This window comes from Pleurodeles waltl, chromosome 8 (genome assembly GCF_031143425.1).
Source record: "Pleurodeles waltl isolate 20211129_DDA chromosome 8, aPleWal1.hap1.20221129, whole genome shotgun sequence".
Lineage (NCBI taxonomy): Eukaryota > Metazoa > Chordata > Amphibia > Caudata > Salamandridae > Pleurodeles > Pleurodeles waltl.
Window position 1 is genome coordinate 1145749260 of NC_090447.1, and position 26187 is coordinate 1145775446.

At 46.2% G+C, this 26187-nt stretch overlaps 1 protein-coding gene across 1 annotated transcript in view; it reads right to left on the reverse strand.

Annotated features, from left to right (window-relative positions):
* The window catches only part of FNDC3A (fibronectin type III domain containing 3A), a 1418915-nt gene that overhangs the window by 1174046 nt on the left and 218682 nt on the right, over positions 1-26187 (reverse strand). The window contains exon 3 of the mRNA XM_069205374.1: positions 18628-18764. Coding sequence (XP_069061475.1) covers positions 18628-18726 — 99 coding nt within the window. The 5' untranslated portion in view covers positions 18727-18764. The remainder of the gene's footprint in view (positions 1-18627; positions 18765-26187) is intronic.

Below are 26187 nucleotides of genomic sequence, written 5' to 3' on the forward strand. Positions count from 1 at the left end.
GTTCACCATATGTGCCCAAAAAGGTTGTAATTTTAGATATTCCAAAAGTAGATGAATCAGGGTGCCTGCGAGTAAGCATCCTGTCCATCATTTCAATGGGTTCCTTCTGTTGTATTCACAGTATTTCTGTGATGTGTGGACCCAGTATGAGGTAACTTTCTAAATACTTTTCTAGACAGAGGCTGTTTTTACTATATTGCGGCTACTTGTAAATATATCATATCATAAATATATCATAGCATTCTTTGGTTGTCAAGACTTCACCCAAACCTGTTCCTATCATTCTGCCCTGGGGTTTTGTTTATTTCTGTTGTTGTATATATCACCCTGCATGTACTGCTTCAGCATTGCCCTCCCTCTAGGGGCAGTCATGGTGTGCGGGAAGCAGAAGAACCTGACTTGTCTTTGAAACACTCGTCCTCTTCAATCCAGAGATAAACGCAGCGTACCAGGAATTTTGGTGCTTCAAGGGTGTTTTATTTAATCATCCATAAGCAGTCTCAACAGACTGACTAAGACATCTTATGGATGATTCAAGGCCGTAAGAAAATGATTGTGCAGTGTGTATGTCTTGTGCGCTGCTAAGTAGTAAGTGTAAGCTGATCTGTCTTCTACTGCTATTCATAACAATATTTAAGTCCCCGCTACATATTACTTCCCCTTGTGCTTCATGCAACATATTCTCTACTAGTCACCTAAGAATGGTCCTTGTCATGTATTTGGTGAGTGCAGGAATGTGGTTGTGTAGACACAGGGATACTGCTTAATTGTGAGGGCTATCAGTGTACAGTCTTCTTGGTCCCACTGCTTAACTACCTAATCTCTAAAATCTTTACTTAAGAGAATTCCTACTTCTCCGTTTTTGTGTTGAGATGAAGCAAAATATTGCTGTGTGAACCATTTGTATTCAAGGTGATGCCAGAATTTTTGACTAGGTGTGTTTCTTCTTAAACAAAACAAAAAAAAAATCTCTTTTTGAAGTGATGTAATTGGTTCAAAGTAACAAGTCATTTGTGTGGGGAATTTAGCCCCCAAACATTCATGCTAATTATTTTAGCCATTGCTCTGGGTGCTCAAATAATGATGTTCTGATCCAAACATAAATTCTAGTGGTGCCGCTAACCCTCTCCAACAACAGCCAACATTTATTACGTAACCAAAACTCTATGAAATCAGTCTCTGTGTGTGTCTACCATATGAGACTCCTTTATTCTCATTATTGAAGGGTGGGGATGTGGTTTCAAGCAGCCAAAACACCTTTTACTCCAGCCCCCTACCACCTAAACGACCAATGACAAACTTTTTGTCCCCTTAAGGTGAGTATGCCCTCTCTTATGTAACATCTTCAATTGTGTCTGTTCCATTGTCCAGGGGGAATGGGCTTTTGTTTGTGATTCAGATAAGGTGCTGCAGGTGTGGTCCAGGGCATTCACTTTATGTGTTCTGTCTTCTAGTGTCATTCTCAATTATTTGCAACCCTGCAAAGCCTTCATCCAATATTCTCTTCCGAGGCACGGGACATCTGGGAGTAGTTTAATGCATCTCCCCCAGATGACGATGAATAGAGACTTATATTGTGCACGGCTACTCAATAGTGTCCCCAGCCTCTATAGCTATGCTCATTTGTAATTGTAGCATGGATTCTGCATCTAAAAGTGATTCAATGTGGTGTATTTTCCCTTGCCAATATAAAATCAAGCTTTGCGTTTTTATAATGGTATTGACAAAGGATCCTTGAACAAGTTTACTTGACTTCCTCTGAAGATTATGTCACTTTTTTGTGTGCAACGTACATGATTTCCCTTTCCACTGAAATTTATGTAGGCAGTTATTCTTGGGAACTCACGGCTGTTGTAGAAGTGATCTGTGCTTTCTATCAAGCTCTAGCTGAGTGAAGTACAAATTTGAACAAGTCTTTAAATTGTGTCTAGATTTGAGCGTTCTGCTTTCTCTACTCGGGTTTTCACTGATTCATACGTTGTTTCTTCACAATCTGTGTTCCATGTCATCTAGGTTTAACTTGCACACCAATGTTTTGTTCCTGTATAGTTCTTGCTTCATAAACTTTTCCGATCTGTTGTCAGCAGATTCTTTCAAGATAAAGACTATGGCCCTTATTCTGAAGTTACCGGCAATCACCACCGATCGCCATGCTGACGGTGAACAAAAGACCGCCAGTGGCGGTGAACTGCACACCGCCGTATAATGATGCCAAAAAGAGAAAACTCCCAAAATCTTGCAACCTCCACCCATCACCAGGGTTAATGACAGAGGAACGGCAGTACACATCACCCGCCACCGCCATGCAGACAAATCCCCCTTCCACCAAATAATGATGCACAAATCAGCTCGGCGGACAGTGAATGTTGAATGACCACTGGCGGTACGGACCACCAGGGCCAGCAATAGGGTCCGTCAACAACAAATGCACACATTGGTAAGTTCGAAAAGCACACACCTGACACACATTCACAACACTTTAAAACACACATACACACCCCACAATCCTTTGCAACACCAATAGCATGACAGATGTTGACACCACAACACACATTCACTGAACTAACCATCACACAAGTCACACACACAAAAACACCACGAAACTCATACATTGCACACCCACCATCACAAGCCACAAACCCAACCAAACAGCACCCTCACCAACACACCTACAGCACACCACCCACAACACACACCATTGGACCCCCGCTTCACCGACAGGGGGTTAAGGACCATGGTGGACGAAATACTCAGGGTCAAGCCAAACCTATTTGGGGCACAGGTGCAGCAGACACCCTTGGCCATGAAGATGGAGCTATGGCAGAGGTTAGTCATCAAGGTCAACTCTGTGGGAAACCATCCACGCACAAAGGACGACATTTGGAAGAGATGGAACAACCTGCGGGGGAAGGTGCGTTCAATGGCATCCAGGTACAACATCACCATACAGAAGACTGGTGGTGGTCCCTCCCACCTCCCCCCGAATACACCGACTGGGAGGAGAAGGTCTTGGCTATCCTGCACCCAGAGGGCCTCACTGGAGGACTGCATTGTGGTAAGTCAACTAAAATACCCCCACAGTCACCACACCTGTAATGCATGTATCACCCCATCCTTCTCATTACCACCAGGACCCATCCCCTACCCAGTCCACAATACCAACACACTCGTATCCATGCCACCTGCATGCCCACAATCCCCATACAAATTACCATCCAGCCCCCCTGTGCACAGTCACCAACCCAGGCATGTAATCTCAGGAGCACCACAACACCCACAATGCACCATCTCCCCACAATAAATGCATCAAAGATAACACAAAGGGACTCTGCATGCCATTACATGGGAATCCAACCACCAATTACTGCTGATCAGTGATGCAAATGACAAGAATGTGCAAGACACCCACATCTCAATTCTTTCACACACAGGCACCACCACCCATGCCACCTGGACGGAGACGTTAAGGAGTGCCAGTCCTCCACCTGAAGACGAAGGGCCCACTCAGGAAAGTGCAGATGGATGTCTGGACACAGAGGAAATCCCTGGCCCATCCCACACCCCTGGACAGTCACCCTCCAGTAGGCCCACCCAGGACACCACTGACACCCCTACCAACCAGCCACCACCATCAGCTATGACTCAACACCCCCACACCAGTGTCCTCAGGCCACGGACTGGCTGCTCACATATACAGAGGCCCGAGTCGCCACCCACCACCCCGCAGGATGATGAAGGGCCCATTTCAAGTGGGACTGCCAGACCTGTGCAGGGGACACAGGCACATGGGGCTAGGGCCATTGGGAGGGTATGAGTGACCCGGGGGGTGTGGCCCAAGGAGGGAGACTGCTGCACAGGAGGCCATTGCTGAGGTACTGGGGGCATACCACCATTCCCAGGACAGGAAGGGCCAGATCCTGGCCACTTTGGAGGAGAATCAGAGGCTGCAGGAGGCCATGGAGCAATGGAAACAGCTCAAAGCTACCATGGCCACCATTGGAAGTGTGTTGCAGCGCCAGACAAACATCCAGCCCGAGTCCTCCACCCACCTGCAGGCCCCTTCCACTAGCCAGGACACTGCCCTGCCATCTACATCTGCAGCAGCTACTGGAATGGTGGCACTGCCAGAGTATTCACGAGACACCAGCACCCCCTACCCTGCAGCCCAGCTTCACCCTCGCAAATGTGGCCTCAGACCCAGATAACCCACTGAAACACCAGCCAAGACCAAGCCCACCGCCAGGAAGTGACTCTGCCCTGAACTGTCTCCCTTGGTTGCCACTGAGCTACCTTGTTGACATGCCACTGCCACTTCACCATCTTCCAATGGCCCTATGGACTGTGCCCCTGTGCTACCAACAGCTGTGCAAATGTACCTGAGAATGTTGTTCACCAGGTGCCAACTCCCTTCCACTGTCCCATCACTCATGGGTGTTTTGACTTGGAATTAATACGCTTGTGCATCCAAAATCTCTGTCCTTATTTATTATGAGCAATCAAATGTGATTGTGTGTGCAATAGCCAGTCACCATCATGATGCCGCTTGCATTGCAGGAGGGGGTCTAACAGACTGTAGTGTCTGAAGTATGTCACACTGTACATTCCATTGCGTTAACTCACATCTGCCACTTCGGTCATGAATTTGCTACATCACTGGTAAGGGACACCACAGCACTTACTACATGAGTCACCCTGAAACAATGCAGTGAAGCCATCAGCATCATAGGAAATGTACCAGAGTGTCACTGGAAGTATAGCCGGATTAGCTGGGTCCTGGAGTTGATGTCTTCCCCCTCTTCATCACATCACTCTCATCCCTCCTCTGATGGAGGCAGGGCTGGTTGGACAGCATCCTCCTCTTCCAGAAGTGGGATAACCTTCCTCACAGCCAAGTTGTGCGGCATGAAGCAGGCCACCACTACCTTACACACCTTGTCAGGGACATAGCACAGGGTTCCACCGGAGAGATGCAGGCAACAAAATCTTGCCTTCAGGAGTCCTTTAGTGCGCTCTATCACTCTCCTAGTTTGACCACGTGCCTCATTATAATGCCTTTCTGCATCTGTCCTGGGATTTCTCACAGGTGTCAGGGGCCATTGTGAGTTTAGGTAGCCCGAATTCCCTGCAAAAGTGGGTGAAAAAGGGTTGAAACACACACTATCTACTTGCATACAGCCTGCCTGTCAGCTATGTAACTGATCTAGTGTCATAAACACTCACCTATGAGCCAAGATCTGTCCCCCTTTAGTTGTCCCATCATGTGTGGCACACTGCTGTTTCTGAATCATTGACTGATCCTGGGAACCTTGCATTGACATGTGAAATGTACTGATCAGTGGTACACACCAAGTGGACATTCATGGAGTGATAGTTTTTACAATTCCGAAACACCTGTTCATTTACTCTTGGGGGTATGAGGGCTATGTGGGTACCATCAATGGCACCTATCACATGGGGGATATTTGCAAAAGCATAAAATCCACATTTGATGGTGGTGAGATCAGCCCTTTGAGGAAACTGGACATAACTTTGCAGGTGTTGCATAAATGCATTCAGGAAATTGGATAGGATGTGGCTGAACATTGGCTGAGAAACCCCGTCAGCCATGCCCACTGTCACTTGGAATGAGCCTGTGGCCATAAATGGAGCACAGATATAACCTGCATGATTGTAGGTATAGCATGGTGATTCCTATTAGCTGGCTTCAGAACAGGCTCCAATTCTGCAAAGAGTTCCAGGATTGTAGCTCGATTTAGGCGGTAATTTATGATGATGTCATGTTCCTCCATGGTGGCCAGATCTACCAGGGGTCTGACAAAACAGATGGGGCTCTTCCTCGCCACATGGGTCTGCACCTATGGGGGAGGAAGGAAGACACAATGAGTTGGGACATACACTTGCATCACATGGTGACAGAATTCAAGTTTTACATGCGACACAAATGAACCTCACACAGACCCAAAGAAGGAAGTAATCCTGTCACACCAATGTGTGGTGAGGTGTCTCAGTCATAATGGCATCACAGTGTAGACACACTTCCCATCACGTTTCCATGTGGAGGACCAGTACTCATGTCGGTACTCGACGAAGGGGAGAGGGAATGGAGCCATAGATGAGGCCCTCGGTGAGGCCATGGAGGAGTGATGGATGCAAAATGGCAGCCTCCTGCCATACAGGTAGTGTAGTGACGGTGCACACCGCCGCTGTATCTACCACCATTTTGACATGCCCTTGACACTTGACTCCTGCACTACGAGAAGGGTAGAACTCCAATGCATATCTGGAAGGCATTCACGATGCCATGTCTGGCCTACAGAGATCTTTTCAGGCTCTGGCCTCCTCTTTGACGGCAGCCAGGGTCCCTGGTCTTTCTGTTCCACCCTTCCACCACCTCTACCCCTTCCCGCACCCCACTCCCTTTATCCATCCCAAGCACACATACAGACAGCGTTTCACTGTGGGAGTGTAATGTGCACAGGTGTGTGCATTGGTGCATGTATTTGTTGGCTTGTGTCTGGTAAGTACATCTTGTTATGGCATGTATGGCTTGGGATGGTGGGAGGGGTTGGGAGTGCGTTGCTGTGTGGGTGGGGTGGGTGTGTACCTATGCCCTTTCCTCCCATGTGTACTAGGCTGCGGTACTTACCGTTGTCGTCTTCGGTCACGGCCCTGGAGAAATATGGCAAGAAGCAGCACTGGGATTATTTCCAACTCGGGCTCCATGTCGGCATGTTCTGTGTGCCTCTGGTGAGTGTTTCCCTTTATATGGCTCGTTTCCACCAAGCTTTGCGTGGCGGTGGTTCCCGCCCCGGAACTGATGGCAGTGTAGTGTTTCATTATTTGGTGGGCCTTTCCACCGGGCTGAAGACGGCCTCCCCTGTCATCGGTGGGACTACCAAAATGGCGGTGGGTGGAAGGCCTGCTGCCTGTTTCTCATGTGCTTCATTATCTTGCGGTCCGGACCGCCAGCCTGTTGGCGGTAGTTACCACCGGCGGTGTGGTGTTTACCGCCATGTTCATAATGACCACCTCTATCTCCTAACTCAGTGGCTAGCTCAAAGTTAAATGCAGCAAAATCATCTTGACACGTAAACATTCTGTAATATATTGCTTGGTGATATGCAGGTCTACATTCAGCAGCTGTGTTAGTTGAGGACTGTAAATATCATGTAGTTTTATTGTTGATTCATTCAGTTCTTCTTTTTGAGAGGTTCTTGCCAGCAGGTTTTCTTTCTCTTCTTCATCAGTTGGCTGATCAGAACTAGCAGGAAGGGTAAACTGGTTCAATTCATTTTTGTGTTTCAAAAGTTAACTCACTACAATTGAAGGACTAGACCTTGATGCAGTACCACTGATGACATGAAATTTGCATGAAAATTAGACTTCACAAGCCCCCTTTCCTGAAGTAGCTGCTAATTTTACTACAAAAATGTATAAGACGAAGCTAAGAAATATATCTCAGAAAATGCTCAATTGAGGCAGAGTGGCATTGTGGTGCAGCCTTGTTTCCAGAAAAGTGCATGTATCGAAATTGATAAAATGGCTTTCTCACAGCTGATATTAGAGAGTAGAGAAGCGCGATTGAGGGAAGTCTGCGGTTCCAAATGGCAATGAGGCAGGGACTAAAGCTGAAGCAGCGCAGATGTCCTGTAGACAATGCCTCAGGTAAAGTACACTGTCAGTTATCCACTAAGCTTCACTCTGGAGCCTTGGCTGAGTGGCACGTACTCAATAATTCTCAAGGGTGGTGGTGCTGTGCTCTAGTACAGCAAAATAAATCATCAACAGTAATACAATTATTATACAGCGATGAAACATGCATATGTTTTCTTTAATTAGAAACAAACACCACCACGCAACATCGTCTGGACACAATCATAATGCTTCACCAGCTTTCTAAGATGGGTAAAACTTGCAGGGACATTCTAACAGGAATGGAATGGATGGGGAATAAAACAAAGAAAGACTGGGAGAAACAAAACAAATTGAAAGTTATACAACAGAGAACATTGTAACAATATGCATATTAGAATTCCATCTGCCTATAGAGAAGAGGATTGAAGGATACCATCTATTTAACACAATGAGAGTGCCAAATACTTCTCAAGCGGTTCACCACAGTTTCCAATTACAAGAAAAATATCAAAGGAGACAAGAGGTAAGTGATCATGTCTAGTGCCTCTCCGTACTGGCCAAGATTTGAGTATAATCATCTAGCATGAACCCATGTTACGAAGTTCAAATATAGGAGTTTAATCCAAATTATAATTCCCTTATCTAAACCCATCAGTTGCAGCACATGAAAAAGATAATCCCACCAAAGTGTATGAAAGGCCTTACACATATCCATCAATCCCTCTAAGAAGTCCTGAGAATTATGAGACAAACTGTCTGATATGTGAAAGTCTGATTAAGGTAGGAGAGGTGCTCCTCCCTGGAACAAAAAATGTTTTGGTGCAACTGAATTATTTCAGTCAGAATTTGTACTAATCTTCAAGTTAGACGTTTTCAAGGACTTTACAAATAGGAATGAGCATTGATAGAAGGCGATAAGATGAAGTAAGCATGGGATTGTGGTCAGGTTTGGGCAGGACTACAAAGGAAGCACATTTTTTGTTATTTCTTAAGTATGTTGGAATCCCACACTATAATATGATCAAAATAAATCATTAAACTAGGGGATGCAATTTCCATACATTTTCGTCTGTGCGCTGTATGGTTTTATTGGTAAAAATGTGTGTCTGTACAAAAGTAATGGTCATTTCAATTGAAAATGTGTTGTCTGTAATGACAGTGTGCGACCACACCATGAATACTCCACTCAACGCAACTCCACTATACACCACTCGACATCAATGCACTCTACTGTGCCCTACTCCACTTTACACCACTCCATTCTACACCACTGCACCCAACACCTGTCCCATTCTACTCTATGCCAATGCACTCTTCGCCCATCTATTCTCGCCATTGCACTCTTTGCCACTGCACGCTACTCCAGTCTAAGCCACACCAATCTACTCTGCAGAACTCCACTTTACACCACTATACTCTATGCCACTCTGCAACACTGCACTCTACGCCAATACACTGTACACCAATGCACTTAACTCTGTAACACTCAACTCTATGCCACTGCACTCTACACCAATACACTTTACACCACTCTAATCTACTCTGCAGCACTGCACTTATGCCACTGCACTCTACTCTGCATTACTGTACTCTCCACTACTGCTCTCTACACAACTCTATTCTACATCACTGCACTCTGACTCTACTCTGCAACACTGCATTCGCTGCCACTGTTATGTTATGTTATTGTATTTTATACAGCGCCAAACTACCCGGAGGCTTTGTAGCGCTAAGAAGGACATTGACCTCATAACAAGCAGGAAAATACTGGTCAAAATAATAGTTGGAATTAAATACTAACTTAGAATTGGAAAAAGCCAGGTTTTAATGGCCTTCCAAAATTCCAACTCCTGCCTAATCAACCCGATGTTGAGGGGAAGCGAATTCCACAATTTGGCTCCCTGATATTTCAGCGATCTGCCACCCCATCTAGCTTTTTTTTACTTTGGGGAGCACAACTAAGGCTTTGGAAGAAGATCTTAGAGCAATCGTAGGGGCATAAAAAAAAACTAAAGTTTTCAATTGATGTGGGCTTTATTATATAGAGCTCTATGAAAAACTAACAGAGATTTAAACTTAATTCTTTTCCCTACTGGTAGCCAATGCAAGGTGGTCAGAACTTGCTTGGCCGATGTATACTTTGGCATGTTAAACAGTAACCGAGCAGCCGCATTTTGTACTGTTTGCAATTTCTTGATCACATATTCTGGTGAACCCAGAAAAAGACTATTGCCATAGTCCAGCCTAGATAAAATAAGGGCCTGTACTGTAAGTCTTCTGGCCAGGGGAGGAAGCAAACCAATAACCTTTTGAAGTAACCTCAATAATCCAAAACAGGAGGCGGAGAGCATTCTAGCTTGGTACTCTAGTGTTAGTTTGGAATCTAACCAAATTCCTAGGGCTTTAATATGATCCTTCAGAGGAGGAAGATGTTCCAGCTGTAAAGCCGGCAGAATATTCTTCGCTGGGTTGGAAAGCTTTCTGTCTTTTCTTTGTTGAGTTGGAGTCTACTATCGGTCATCCAACTCGAGACAGCTTGTAAGGAAGCTGGCAAAGCCGAATTGTCTGTGGCCTTGACCGAAGAAAAGGATACCACCAACTGCGTGTCGTCGGCATAGGATATCAGGGACAAACCAAAAGGTTCCACTAAATCTGCTAGGGGAGCCATATAAATATTAAAAAGAGTAGGACTCAACGATGAGCCCTGGGGTACCCAACAAAGAGCTCTAAACTGTTCCGATAAAAAAGAACGATCTAAGACCTGAAAGGATCTATTTTGAAGAAAAGATCTCATCCATTTAAGTGCCTGGCCTTTAATTCCAGCTTTTTCCATTCTTTGGATCAAAAGACCATGATTAACCGTATCAAATGCGGCGCTTAAATCCAGCATTATGATAGCTGTTACCAGACCCTGATCCATCCGTTTTCTAACTTCTTCTGTAACAGCTATCATGGCCGATTCGGTGCTATGGGCTGGTCTAAAGCCCATTTGCGTGGGATGCAGGATATTATTATCTTCAAGAAAGCTGGAAATTTGCGTATTGTCATGTTTGTCAATTATTTTTGCCATAGTTGGAAGAAGTGATATCGGCCTATAGTTCTTGAATTCGGCCCCATCTAGGTTAGGTTTTTCTTTTAGCAGTGGCTTAACCACTGCATGCTTCCATAGATCAGGGACACTGCCACTTTGTAAGGAGCTATTCAAAAGCCCCGTTATAACAGATGTTGTGGCAGGTGCTCCAAGAGTTAATATGTGAGGGGGAGCAGGATCTAAAGGAGAACCAGATTTCAGTTTGCTCAGAAGCAAAGCCGTGCTTTCTTCCGAGATAGGTGCAAAACACTGTAAACTGGCAGAGCCATCCCTACTCTCACTGGTCTGATCAGACATTGTCAACTCTTCCCCAGGGAAATTCTTATAAATATCCTCAATCTTCTGTAAGAAGAATGTGGCCAAGTTGTTACTATGTTCCACTGACACTACCATTGCTTCAGGACCACTGACACTACCATTGCTTCAGGACAAGTAGGAGAGTCAAGCATCTCCTTCAACACCCAAAAGATTTCTTTTGGAGATCCTGAAGCCTGTTCAATCGTATCCCCATAATAGGTGGCTTGAGCTAGCCTTATGTCTCCATGGTAATGCCTAATTGCTTGTCTATACTCTTCCCTGTCTTCCTGTTTTAAGGATTTCCTCCATTTCCTCTCTAGACGCCTACAATTCCTCTTCAGAGTGGTCAAATGTAGGGAAAACCACAAAGTTTTATCCCTTCTACTGTGCCCAGAGAAATCCTTATAAGGGAGCAGGGTGTCAAGGCAACTGGTAATCCAATCATTAAAAAGAGTGGTGTCCATTTGGTTATCCCTCACAAAATCTTTTTTACTATTCATTAAAAGTTTAACCCACTCTTCCGAAATTATGCCATTTCCTTGACCTCCTTCAAATAGGCTGATAAAAGCCAGATCCCTGGGGAAACTTCATTTTTAGTGTAATTAAAAAGTGATCGGACCATGCTAACGGGAAGGGGACAGAGCGTTCAGCGAGGGAAGATTACATCAATAGTGTGTCCTCTCTCCTGTGTCATACCTCTAATTAGTTGTTTTAGTCCTAGCGCTTCCAAATCGCTCAGCAGACGTTTAGCTGCAGTGTGCTCTAGGTTATCTACTTGGATGTTAAAATCTCCTAGCACTGTTAAATTAGGTTTCATGCAAATTACTTCTGCAACTTGGTCAGGAAGAGTGTTGAGGAAGGCTTCATAGGGCCCTGGTGGCCGTTACAATCGAACTCCCGTAAATGTAAAGGTAGAATTAAAAGCTAAAGAAAAGCACATACCTTCACACCCTAATAATTCCAATGGATAATGGCTAAAAAGAAAATCCTCTTTAAAAATAACTGCAATCCCCCCTCCCTTACCCGTCACTCTATCAAGCCTTGAAATAACAAACCCTTTAGGTAGAGCTAGGGCAATATCCGGACCTGAACCCTCATGGAGCCAAGTCTCCGTAAGAAAGAGGGTGGCCGGTGACAAATCACTCAATAGGAGATTTATAGCTAACTTGTGTGCAGGTAGGGAGCGGCAATTTATCAAGTAAAGAACTAAGCTGTGGTTAAGGTGCCGTATGTCGGAACCTCCTGGGTCTTGAAAGACCCATTTACAAGAGGGACAAGCCCAAGCCCAAGCATTATTTCCTAAATTGGGGCAAACCCGACAGCTATCCCACGGGCCTTTTCTAAGGTCCCTGAGTCCCGCTGAGGTATATGAAGTATAGGAACTTACCATTGTCCTTAAGATATAAGGGGACTGGCCCCTGGACCCGTCCAGGCGCGGACGGGCGTGCTTTTGGCGCGCACGCCGGGTCTGGATTTTAACCATTTGGGGTCCGATCAACTAGACCGGCACTAACCCAAGATGGCGGCCACCAATGGGTCGCCGGTGAGTGGAAAAAATGGCGAGTCCGCTCACCTACAAAGAGAAAGTATAAATTCCTAAAAAATTTGTATAAATAATGGCTGTCTCCAACTCTTCCATTCTACTCTGTACTACTCCACTCTGTTACTGCACTCTATGCTACTGCACTCTAGGGCACTCTACTCTACACAACTTTAGGCTCTTCTACTCTGCACCACTCCACCCACTGGGCTCTATTCCACTCGACACCACTCCATTCTACACCTATGCACCCTACACCTCTCTACTGTGTTCCATTCCACTCTATGCCAATGCACTCTTTGCCCATCTATTCTACACCACTGCACTCTGTGCCACTCAACTCTACTTTGCACCACTGCCCTCTGTATCACTCAAATCTAGGCTACTCCACACCAATCTCAGCCACTCTACTTTACACCAATCTACTCTATGTCTCCGTATCACTCCACTCTGGGCCACTCCACTCTACTATGCACCACTCTAACCTACACCACTGCATTCTACGACGCTGCACTGTAAGCCGCTCAATTCAATGCCACTGCACCCTACGCCACTATACTCTGGAACTCTATGCCAATGCACTCCACACCAGTCCACTCTAATCTAATCTATGCTACTCCAGTGTATGCCATTCTACGCGACTCATACAATAACACTCCAACACACAACTATCTCTGCTACTCCACTCTACAACAATTTACTCCACTCTATGACACTCCATGTCACTCTCCTCTATGTGGGGCGTGAAGTAAAGTGGAGAGGCACAAAGTGGCACTGAGCATCATAGAGTGGCATACAGTATCAGAGTTGGGTATAGTACAGTGGAGTGTCAAAGAGATGTGAGGTGGCCTAAAGTTGAAGTGGCGCAGAGCAGTGATTAATGAGGCAGTGGTTTCCAGTGCTCAGCACCGGCACTTAATCGTCAACAACGGAATTTATGGTGCTGCTTGTCTAATCTTGTAGCAACCACAACAGCTAATTAATAATGCTTTACACATTAAAAATGACTAATACTTCCCACTCAAAGCTATAAGAATAGCTTGGTTGGCTGGTATTAGTCATTTTTGATGTATAAAAATTCTGAATTGTCATTAGTAGCGCTGACAGAGGCAATAGGTGGGGCCAGCTACAGTGGTCTCCTGAGTAGGGCCCCACCACTTATTTGTTTTACAAATTAAGTACTGGCGCAGAGTGCCATAAAGTAGAGTGGTGTAGAGTGGCAAAGAATGGAGTGGCGAAGAGTGGCATGGGGTAGAGAATTGCAGAGTGGAGGAGAGTGCCACCGAGTGGCGTGTCGTGCAGTGGAGTAGAGTGGAGTGGGATAGCGTTGGCTTTTGCAGAGTAGCACGTTGCATAGAGGAGTAGAGTAGCCCAGAGTGGTCTAGAATGGAGTGGCATAAAATGGAGTACAGTGGAGTACTGTGGAGTGGAGTGACATGGAGTGGAATGGCATAGCGTGGAGTAGAGTAGAGTACACTAGAGTAGAGCAGAGTGTTGTAGAGTGGAGTGGCATAAGGCGGAGGGGCGCAGAGTGGCATAGAGTGGAGTATGCATGGTGTGGTAGTGCACTTCAATTCTAGAGAACACATTTTCAATTGACATGCCCCTTATATTTGCACCGACATACAGTTTTACTCTTCAAACTATACAGCCAGCGCACAAATGATAATGTGTTAAAATGATCTAATGTATTGATTGGTTCTACTCTTATTCAAATATCAGTTTCCAGCACACTTCAGAATGACAAAAAAGGGCTTCATTTGTAATTTCCTAATTCTGATATACTGTGAAATATTTTCACAATTCACTGAGAGCCATTTAAATGTTGTTGTGTGCTAGAAACAAGACTTAAGTACAGGGGTCTCCAAAACCTTTCAGTACGAGGGCCACATCATATTTTTTACAAATATTTTCGGGCCAAAAAATATCAGCCTTATAAATGAATGAATAAAATTTAAATGAATAAACGAGGTTTACTTGCATCTTTTTTGTAATCAGCATGCTATCATTCAGAAGATAAATGTGACAACTACAAAGGAACAATGTCATGTGTAACCTGAGAAATGATATAAAATGAGTAAAAATGTCAAACATTAGCAAATGCTCCAACAAAATAATCAATTACTTCACTGTAGATAACAAAAGCAGACTATTCATTTTTTAATTAATATGAAATAATGAACATTTACAAATTTACATAAAATGAGAATTTGTCCAATTTTCTGGCACCCACTAGGAAAAGAAACACACTCCAAGCAAGAACTTCAATAAAACAAAGCAAAGAAATTCAAAATAAATTTGAGCCATGAAGCCCTTCGCTGCCAGGCCTTTTCCCCCTCAGCTGCAAAGCCTTTTTTTATATTTAAGGTAGTTCACACATAGGCCCTCAAACTTTTTGTCCACATAAGTTATCCATGCCAAATTTGCGTCCTTTTTTTGCCAACATCCTAGGGATTCAAGAGGTACCCAGAGTTTGTGGGTTCCCCTGGAGGAGACCAAGAAATTAGCCAAAATACAGCTAAATGTTTTTTTTTTAAAAAAAAAGGTAAAAAAGGGCTGCAGAAGGAAGCTTGTGGTTTGGCATCAACAAAGGGTTTGTGGTTTTAAAATCACCATCTTCCCAGCTTTCAGGAACAGGCAGACTTGAATCAGAAAAAACACATTTTTCAATGCAATTTTGGCATTTTACCGGGACAGACACAATTTTTACTACTTTTTGTGCTTTCTGCCTCCTTCCAGTTAGTGCCAGAAATGGGAGTGAAACCAATGCTGGCTCCCAGACAGTTTTAAACATGTCTGAAAACACAACATGGACACATCACATTTTCCCGAAGAAAACTGACATGTTCTTTGCAAAGTGCCTCGCTGTGGATTTTGGCCTCTAGCTCATACGCCCCCTAAAAAACCTAGCAAACCTGGACATTTCTTAAAACTAGACACATAGGAGAAACCGGGATGGGGTAACTTGGGGCGCTCTCACCAGGTTCTGTTACCTAGAATCCTTAGCAAACCTCAAAATTTGGCAAAAAAATACTTTTTCCTCACATTTCAGTGCAGCAAAGTTCTGGAATCTGACGGGAGCCACAAACTTCCTTCCACCCAGCATTCCCCCACGTCGCCCCTACCGATGAAAATGGTACTTCACTTGTGTGGGTAGGCCTAGTGCCCGTGACAGGAAATGCCCCCAAAACACTACCCGGACACATCATAATTATCAAATATAAAACGACCTGTTTTTGCGGGGGGAGTAGCACCTGCGTTTTTGGTCCTGGGCTAAGCAGTGATCTAGGGAAACATACCAAAAGCAGACATTTCTGAAAACTAGACACCCAAGGGAGTCCAGGGAGGTGTGTGGATTCCCCCAGCGTTTTCTTGCCCAGAATCCTCAGCAGACCTCAAATTTAGCTAAAAACAATCACATTTTTCCCACATTTCTGTGTGGGATCACCACAACAGCACAAATTTCCTATCACCTAACTTTCCCCTCAGTCTCCCGATAAAAATGATACCTCGCTTGAGTAGGTGGGCCAAATGCCTGTGACAGGGAAGAGTTAAAAAAAAGTCGAAATTGAGGGGGAACCAAAGCGGGTCCAAAAGGGCAGTTTGAAAAAAACACTTTTTCAGGCTGACAAGTGGGGCAGAATTTTTATTGGTATAGAATCGACAATGCTGGGTGGTAGGAATTTTGCGGATTCCGGCAGATTCCAGAAGGTTCCATCACAAAAATGTGTGATTTCAAGCTAAGTTGGATGTTTGGAGGGCACTGTGGGTAAGAAAATGGTGCTGGTGCATGTGAAGCACATCACCCTGGACTCACTCAGATGTTTAGTTTTCGGATGTGTCTAGGTCTCGTAGATTTTTCTACCTGGCAGCGTCCCAAAGTCCAAAAAGTGCAGCCCTCACCATTCCAAGTGGGATGATTTTGAGAGTTAGACAAGCTCTCATGGCCCAAATGTTAAACCAAAACCTAAAATAATCAAATGTCCTCTTGCTCACCCTTGGGATAAGATCTTTTAGTGTGCGGGGGAGAGCTGAAAGACTGTTACTGCCTTCAGTTGGGGTGGGTACATAACCATGCCCTTACTGGTTGATAGCCACCACCCCACTATTTTATTTTTTTAATTCCCTGCCATCAAGTATGGCCTAAAAACAATTTGTCATCTTCCACAACATCACAGATAAGTCACGGTCGTACAGGAGGATCACTGCATCATCAGAATAATGACGTGTCCAACATGCACTTTTACATACTTACCCTAAACAATAACTGTATGTCCTTCCACTCGGATCATAACAAGAGACCAAGTCAGTCCTTATCTGTAACAAGCAATCCCTTATCATCTGCGAAAGAGAAGGATCCAGTACCTTTCTGGTACATAAATCTGGCCAGCAATACCGCCCACACCCAAAGGTCTACCTTCGCCTTATCAGCACACCTGCACGGCTTCAAACAGACTTCCACAGCTACGGACCACTCTGCTACATCCGCCACCCACCACTCCACACTCGGCCCCTGCAGACCCATCCATGTAATTGCAACCCATCTTGGCCAGTAGACAGGTGCAGGAATTTACAGGCCTTTTTCTGATCTCTGTGCCTCTAAATGTCACCCAAAAGACAGACAGCAGGGTCCATGTCCACATGATTCCGCACTACAGCCCTCACTCAGGCGAACACTCTCAACCAATAGTCATTTACCTCGGGCAATCCCAGGCCAGATGCAAAAAGGAGGCCACAAGTTGCCTGGCACCTGTGGCAGGAGGCCGACTTAATAGGATTTGTTTTATGTAGTAGGATGGGTATGACATATGCAGTCCAGAAAGTGAAAGCGTATGCGTTTCAGTCATGCATTACTCAATACAGTTTTCACTAAGGTACATATTCTCCTCAACTGAGCATCCCTCAGCTGCATCCCCAGCTCCCCCTGCCAGCCCTCCTGCGCGGGGAACAGAACCCACCTACAATCTGCAGTTATGGCCTTGCACTAGTGGGAGACTAGGTGGCAGCCCCTACAGGCTCAAAAAGGTCTCTAAAAATGAAGTAGACGGGGCCAGTGGAAATATTGGCAATATATCCCGGTCTATGGCTGCAATACTAGCATGTTGCAAAAACTGGCCTGGCCCTATATGGAAGATTTCCTGTGCCACCTTAAAAGTGATAAATTCTCTGTTTGGGAACAAGTACCCCCACATCTTGCATCGTTCTGCCCTCCAGGCCGACAGGTCCATGGATTCCTTCAGTGTTCTAAAAGCAGTAAGTTGCCACAAAATAAATTCCCTAGCAAAGGGGGCCATCCCCAAGACCACCCTAACTGCCTGCTTCCAAAGGGAGCAGTGTGCCTGACAAGATATGGTACAGAGGTTGCATCCCAACCCCAACATCAGGAGTTGAGGGAGGGAATAGGACCCTCCCAAAGGCCATATCCCCTAAGAGGGATTTCTCCCACATGCCCTCCTTCACTAAGCAGTAGACCACATGCTGGATCTGGGAGGCCAAGTAATATTGCCCTAACCTGGGCAAAGCTAATCCCCACTCTTCCAATGGTTGAAACACATAGGTCCTGGCTACCCTATTGCATCCCTAGTCAAAATCAGCAAAGTCAGAAGAGAATGCAACCTTTAGAACACTGCGTGAATTAGAATGTTGAATGATTGCTGGATAATGTACAGGCAACGGGGTAAGAACACTATCTTTGCAAGAGCCACAAGACCCCTGAGAGAACGCAGGCCTTCAGTGACCCTTCCTATGTTATGTTGCATATGCTTCTACGTTGTATTGACCACCATCATTTCCAGTGCCGGAATGTATCCTTCTCATAGCGAAGGGGTACAGGGGGGAAAATGCCCGGGTCACGAGCAGCAAGGGATCCAAAAAGAAACATTAGAGACGTCCTATAACTGAGTTTGAGATCTGAAAGTTCCCAGAACAAGGCCAAGTATGACAAGAGGGTGGGAAGAGATAAAAGAGGGTTTGTAGAAAACTTTATATACACATAAAATACTTTTGACATACTCATGCATATGAAAATGGGCAGGTTGCTGGACTTATGAAACTACAGCCTTACCTGTTGGGCTCCTTCTGTATTTACAATTGGAGATGTATGAAGAGTAATTTCATTATTGATGAGTGGTGTGTTTTCCACTGGTGGCGGAGGCTCTGCCATCGCTGACAAGAACACATCTAGAGGATGGCCTTCAAAATCTGAAGAAGAAAAAACACACACACAGTGTTAAACTCACCCTCAAAAATACTTCATTGCAACATATCTAAGATTTGAGGAGTAACATCATTGCATTTTACAATAAAAACACACAGTAATAATATTCACTTGGGAATTTGCAAAACTGATTGCAAAAGAAGGATGCTCCAGCTCTGAAACTCATGATAAGAAAGATAACACACACTTGTTCCTTTTGCTAGTAAGAAAGCAAAGCTATCTAGCTCTTGAAATGGATGTCTTCAAAAAACAAACTAGAAATGTGTAGCCACTTTCTTTTCTAGTGAGCTCAATGAATCACACAAATACATTGTCCATGCAGCTAAAATATTGCCTAGTTTCCTATAGCATGCATTTACAGTTCATTATATAAATGCTGTAGGTAAATACTTTAAGTGGAATTCTTCTCTTTACTTTGGGATATAAAAGGAACAAATAGCTTCAAAATGCATAGTTCATGGAAAAAGTAAAAGGATGCATTAATAATTTATATCTGTGTAAGAATGTTTTTCACAACATACAGCAGAGAGTAACGCCAATGTCAGTGCCAAGCCTGCATTATGGAGATTATTCAAGAAAGTAGGATATGCTTTCTTCACAAAACACTTGTTGCGTTTTAAATGAGTGAACGTAACAGGGCTGAATGGCAGAAGAGTGGTAACAAGGTTAGGTGGAAGAGGAGAGGCAAACAAAGTAGGGAAAGATACCAAGGACTGCCTCCCCTAGTGGAATGGTGAGGAAAATAAGAAACACGGAGCTGAGTTTCGCAAAGTTGAAATGGTGGTCTGTAATGATGTGATGCGTCTGTATGTACAAGTGCTGAGTGGGCATGCTGTAGAAGTTGGAATATAGATTATGAGATGTTGTGCGAATGTAAAGATGCATGTTGGTGTGTACAGGGTGGGTGAAGCCTGGCAATTAAGTACAGTTTGTAGGGAATTAGAGCTCTGGCAGGTCCTATCAGCAGTGCCTATAAACAAAGGATCTAACATGAAATAAATAATTTACCTCCCACCTGAGTGATTCTGGTCTTTTGTGTGAAAACCCTGTGCTCTATCTGCAGCATTTGGTGACAAGCTGTTAATATAACATGCATGGAAATGCATCAAGACTCTGCAGGACCAGTTTCAACTGCTAACTGCTGCTAGAGGAAGAGGAGGATAAGGCCTTTCTAGTGATTGTTAGAGGCCCTGTGACAATCAGGGCTGTCACCAGGCTTTTTTTTTTTTATGACCTGGCCTGTAGAATTAAGTCCATGCCGGAAGAAATATTGAGAAAAGGACTTAAATCTGTTATTTTTAACCTTCTGAAGCATACACTTGAAACAGCGAACACATACCTAAATGGTTTAGAACTGTCTAAATCGTTTCAAAATCAAAGCTAGAGCAATCAGAAGAATACTTGCCATGCTAGAAAAAAATCCAGACAATGTTAGACCAATTTGTCTTCACCTGCCAGCTCTTGGCTGTTTCAGGATGCCAAAATGTTAGCAAAGGGACAGTATTTTTTTCTAAGAAAGGTGGCAACCCTAGTGCTGTCTGAGGTCGTCCACCCTCAAATCTACTGGCAAGTGGTGCCAGCAGTGACTGATAAGCAAGAGGAGAAGAGTGGGGCAAGCAAAGAGATGTCAGCTAAAAGAACAAGTTACTTACCTTCGGTAACGCTTTTTCTGGTGGATACACTAGCTACCTGTGGATTCCTCACCTTATGAATTCGTCCTTGCGCCAGCATCCAACGGAAAGTCTTCTTCCTAGCTGTCCACGTCGACGAGGACGTCATAATGGCATGGCTCCACGTGACTCCGTCTGACGTCACTGTGCCAATAAGAGGTCCTCGTCGGCGTGCTGACGTCAGTTTCACCTCATTTTTTTGGGGGCTTTTGAGGCGAACAGGTGAGAACCGACCCATAGAAAACCGTAAAGAAAAATACATATACACAAGAACATTTCACAAGAATATTCACATGAAATATCAGAATATTATAATATTAAAGTACACCCATAACTACATAAATATATATATATATATATATATATATATATATATACAGAAACAAATATAAACCATTTACAAGAAAACCGTGAAATCAGGCAGCAACGGGGAGGCGGGAGGGACCGTGAGGAATCCACAGGAAGGTAAGTAAATTGTTCTTCTGATGGATACAACTACCTGTGGATTCCTCACCTTATGAATAGAGTCCCAAAGCCGTACCGCACTCGGTGGTGAGTGCCTGCCTGATTACACCAAGAAATCTTGCAATACCGAGCGAGCAAAATGACCGTCCCTCCTCACCTCAGAATCCAAATAATAATGTTTTGCGAAAGTATGGAGGGACGCCCAAGTTGCCGCTTTACAAATGTCCACTTATGGAACTCCTCTCGCTAGGGCCGATGTGGCCGACTTAGCCCTAGTAGAATGGGCCCGATACCCTCAGGAGGAACTTTCTTCGCCAGAGAGTAACAAACTTTTATACACAGGATGACCCACCTGGAGATTGTTTGTTTCCGGACCGCTCTGCCCCTTCGCTGTCCAACATACCCTACGAACAGCTGATCATCCAGACGAAAGTCTTATGTTCTCTCCAGGTAGAAACTCAGAGCCCTCTTAGGGTCCAACCAATGGAGCCTCTCTTCATCCTTAGAGGGGTGGTGGGGAGGGTAGAACGAGGGAAGGGTAATACTCTGACCCATATGAAAAGGAGTGACAACTTTTGGCAGAAAAGTCGCCCTGGTTTTCAACACCACTTTATCAGGGAAAAACATGGTAAATGGAGGTTTAACAGAAAGGGCTTGAAGTTCCCCAACCCTTCTAGCAGAAGTAATCGCAATCAAGAAAACAGTCTTTAGGACTAAGGGGATCATTACGACCTTGGTGGGCGGCATCAGCCGCCCGTCAAGATCTGACCGCCATGCGGCCGCCAATGCGGCCGCACCCCTGCCGCGGCCATTTGGAGATCCCCGCTGGGCCAGCGGGCGGAAACCTGGTTTCCGCCCGCCGGCCCAGCGGGGATCACGGCCGCAACATAGGAGCCGGCTCCAAATGCACCCGTCGCGCTTTTCACTGTCTGCACAGCATACAGTGAAAAGCCGCATGGGGCCCTGTCAGGGGGCCCCACGACTCCCCGTACCGCCAGCCTTTTCCTGGCGGTTCAGACCGCCAAAAAAAGGCTGGCGGTCGGGGACTCGTAATCCCCTGGGCAGCGCTGCAAGCAGCGCTGCCCTGGCGGATTACATCCGCCGGGGCCGTTGTGGCGGTAAACTGCCGGCCCCGGCGGTGCGACCACGGTCAAAATACGCCGGGAGGCACCGCCAGCCTGTTGGCGGTGCTCCCGTCGTTTTGCCCCGGCGGTTGTAATACCGCCAGGGTCATAATGACCACCTAAGTATCTTAATGGGCATGAATACATAGGCTCGAAAGGTGAACCCATTAGAAATGTCAGTACCAGATTCAGGTTCCACTGAGGCATGTGAAAGGGCGTGGGAGGAAACCTATTAACTAAACCCTTAATGAACCTATTTACAATCGGAGATTTAAATAAAGAAGGCTGGTCCGGAAGGCAAAGAAAAGCCGACAGAGCCGCCAAATAGCCTTTAACTGTAGCTACCGCGCAGCCTTTCTTTGCTAAATAAAGAGCAAACAAAAGAACATCTGAAAGGTGGGCCTTTAAGGGATCTTTTTGATTCTCTCCGCACCAAACCACAAATTTTGCCCACCTACCAGCATAAATGGATTTAGTGGAGTGTCGCCTGGACGATAAAATAACATACACTACATCCGGTGGGAGAGAAAAAGAACTCAGGTTGCCCCGTTCAATCTCCAGGCATGAATGTGCAGGCTCTGGAGGTGGGAGTGTAGAACCTGCCCCTGCGACTGAGTGGAGGTCTGCCCTGAATGGGAGACGGAGCGGAGGGCACTGAGAGAGTTGAAGTAGGTCTGTGTACCATACCCTTCTTGGGCCCGGTCTTGACGAACCTTCCTCAGAACCCGAGGAATCAAGGGTATGGGGGGGAAACGCGTAAAGCAACTGGCCACTCCAGGACATCTGAAACGCATCCCCCAACGCTCCTTGCAACGGATACTGGAGGCTGCAGAACAACGGACAGTGCGCGTTCTCCCGAGTGGCGAATAGATCCACCTGAGCCATACCCCACATCCCGAAGATGTAGAGGACCAGGTCCGGATGGAGATGCCACTCGTGATCTACTGAGAAGTGACTGAAACCGTCCGCACGTACATTCAGAGCTCCGGCCAAATGATTCACTATTAAGCAAATCTGATGGTCCTGAGCCCAGGACCAGAGTCGCAGAGCCTCTCTGCAGAGAAGGTACGACCCTACTCCTCCCTGCTTGTTTATATACCACATCGCGGTAGTGTTGTCAGTCAGGACCTGAACCGACCGACCGCGAAGGGAAGGGAGGAAGGCCTTGAGCGCCAAACGTATCGCCCCAACTCCAACACATTGATGTGCAACATCTGTTCCGCTGGAGACCAACAAACCCTTGATCTCCAGGTCCCTCAGATGAGCTCCCCACCCTAGAGTGGAAGCATCCGATATTACTGTGGCTACAGGCGGTGGTAGTGAAAACGGTTTTCCTTGGGAAAGGTTGCCGTCCACCAATGAAGATCCGCTGCAGTGTCCCTGGAGATCCTTATTGAATCCCAGAGATCTCCTTTGTGCTGGAACCACTGCCTGCGGAGGCACCACTGAAGAGCCCTCATATGCCAGTGTGAGTGACCAACAGAATGCAAGAAGCAAACAGACCTAGCAGGCGTAAGACCTTGAGGACTGGAACTGCCGCACCATTTTGAAACATTGGAATCAGCGCCTGAATGTCCCGAACCCGCTGAGGCGGGGTAGGCGCGAAACAATTTTGTGTCCAGTACTGCCCCTATGAACAGGAGGCGTTGAGAGGGCTCCAGGTGAGATTTGGGTACATTTACTGAAAAACCCAGATCGAACAACAACTGGGTTGTCATTCGCAGGTGAGACAACACAAGCTCTAGAGACTTGGCTTTGATCAACCAATCGTCCAGGTAGGGAAAAAACGCTACTCCCCCTCCTTCTGAGATGTGCTGCAAGCACTGCCATCACCTTCGTAAAAACTCGAGGTGCTGAAGTAAGTCCAAACGGAAGGACCGCAAACTGGTAGTGTTGCGTCCCGGCCACAAACCGGAGATACTTCCTGTGCGACTTGATTATCGGAATATGAAAGTACGCATCCTGCAAGTCGACAGACACCATCCAGTCTCCTTCGTTCAACGCCAATAGTACCTGCACTAGGGTCAGCATTTTGAATTTCTCCTGTTTGAGGAACATATTCAAAATTCTCAAGTCCAGGATCGGTCTTAGACGACCGTTCGCTTTGGGAATCAGGAAATATCTTGAATAACACCCCTGACCCCTTTCCTGCGCCGGCACCAACTCTATTGCGCCCTTTGACAACATGGTCAGAACCTCCTGTTGTAACAACAGAAGATGGTCTTCTGAACAAAATGAGGGACGGGGGGAAAAGTGAGGAGGGGACTCCTGAAAGGGGAGAGCATAACCTTTTCCCACAATTCTTAACACCCACGAGTCCGTTGTAATCGACTCCCACTTGCGGAGAAAAAGACTCAACCTTCCCCCTACAGGAGAAGTATGAATGATAAAGTGGGGAAAACTAGGCTGGTTCTGCTGTTGTCCACCGGAGGAGGAGGATGAAGAAGAAGGCAGCAGGACTGGCCCTCTAGCTCTACTCCTACCCCGCCCTCTAAAGGCACGATAGCACGGATTGGCAGGTTGCTGGGCCAAGTATTGGGACCTCTGAAAGGCAGAACCACGTGCAAACCCTCTGAACCTGCGAAAAGGTCTATAAGATGTAGCAGTAGCAGTCTGTAAGCCCAAAGACTTAGCTGTTGCCCGACTGTCCTTAAACCTTTCAAGGGCAGAGTCCGCCTTCTCTCCAAACAGCTTTTCACCATCGAATGGCAGATCTAACAAGGTGGATTGAACGTCCGATGAAAATCCAGAGGACCTTAACCAGGCGTTCCTCCTAGTAGCCACAGATGTCCCCATGGCCCTGGCTACCGAATCAGATGTGTCCAGGCCAGACTGTATAATCTGCTGTGCAGCCGCCTGTGCATCCGTAAAAAGAGACCCAAAGGACCTTTGTACCTCCTGCGGCATATCTTTGGCCATTTCCTTAGCGGAGTCCATAAGGGCGTGGACATACCTGCCCAGCACACAGGTAGAATTAGTAGCCTTGAGCGCCATGCTACAGGATGAAAAGATCTTCTTCGAAGACTGCTCCATCCTCTTGGACTCCTTAATAGTTGGAACTCCAGGGAATGTTCCAGGAGCAGACTTCGCGGAGCAAGACGCCTGGACTACTAAACTTTCAGGAGTCGGATGAAGTGACAGGAAAACTGGATCTCCTGGTGCGCCTCTATGCCTCCTCGCTACTGCCCTGTTCACTGCAGGAGTCATAACTGGCTTCCACCACAAATCCAATATAGGCTCCGTCAAAGCCTCATTGAAGGGCAGCAAAGGATCAGCGCTGGACGCAGAAGGGTGCAACACCTCAGTGAGCAGGTTAGTTTTCACCTCCGCCACAGACAATGGCAAGTCCAGAAACTCTGCTGCCTTCCTGACCACCGTATGGAAGGATGCGGCTTCCTCTGTAAACTCCCCCGGAGATGCAATGTCCCACTCCAGGGAAGTATCCAGACCGCTTGCAGCGGCCAGTCCTTGGTACTCATCAGAAGGATCAAATTCACCTTCCTCCAACTGCATGTACTCTTCCTCTTCCAGAAGTCATAAAGCCCTCCTACGAGACCGAAGGTGTGTTTCCAAAGTCGGCGTCGATAATGAATCCATCGACACCGAAGACTTCGAATCCCGGAAAGGCACAGGAAGAGATGGGTGACTCTAAGCATCACCCGGCGCCGGCGCCGACAGACTCCAATGATGACCTCCGCGGAGTCAGCTGGCCGGAAGGTGATGGAGCTGGCCTGGAAGGAGACATCATCGACGTCGAATGGCGCGGCGATGGCGTCGGCTGACCCGATGGTTGAGCCACCGTCACAGATGGTGATCTCCCATGAGGAGATATCCTCAGCGTCGATCCGACACCCTCTGCAGGACAAAAAGGCATGAATGGAGCCGCTTTATATGGCGCCGGAGATCCCAAATCAAATGCCAATGGCCCCGTGGGACCCGCCGGTGCACCAGCAGGAGCCATGGACCGAAAAACGGCATACATTGCATTAAAAAATGCAGCCGGATCCGCCCCTGGAGCCGGGAAAGCAGGATATTGCAGAGTAGATGACTGCTGTACATCAGGCTCCTGCGACGCCGGCGAAAACTGAGGACTATGCTGAGTAACCTCAAAGACCGACGGCGCCGGCAATAACTCCGGACTCCTGGGC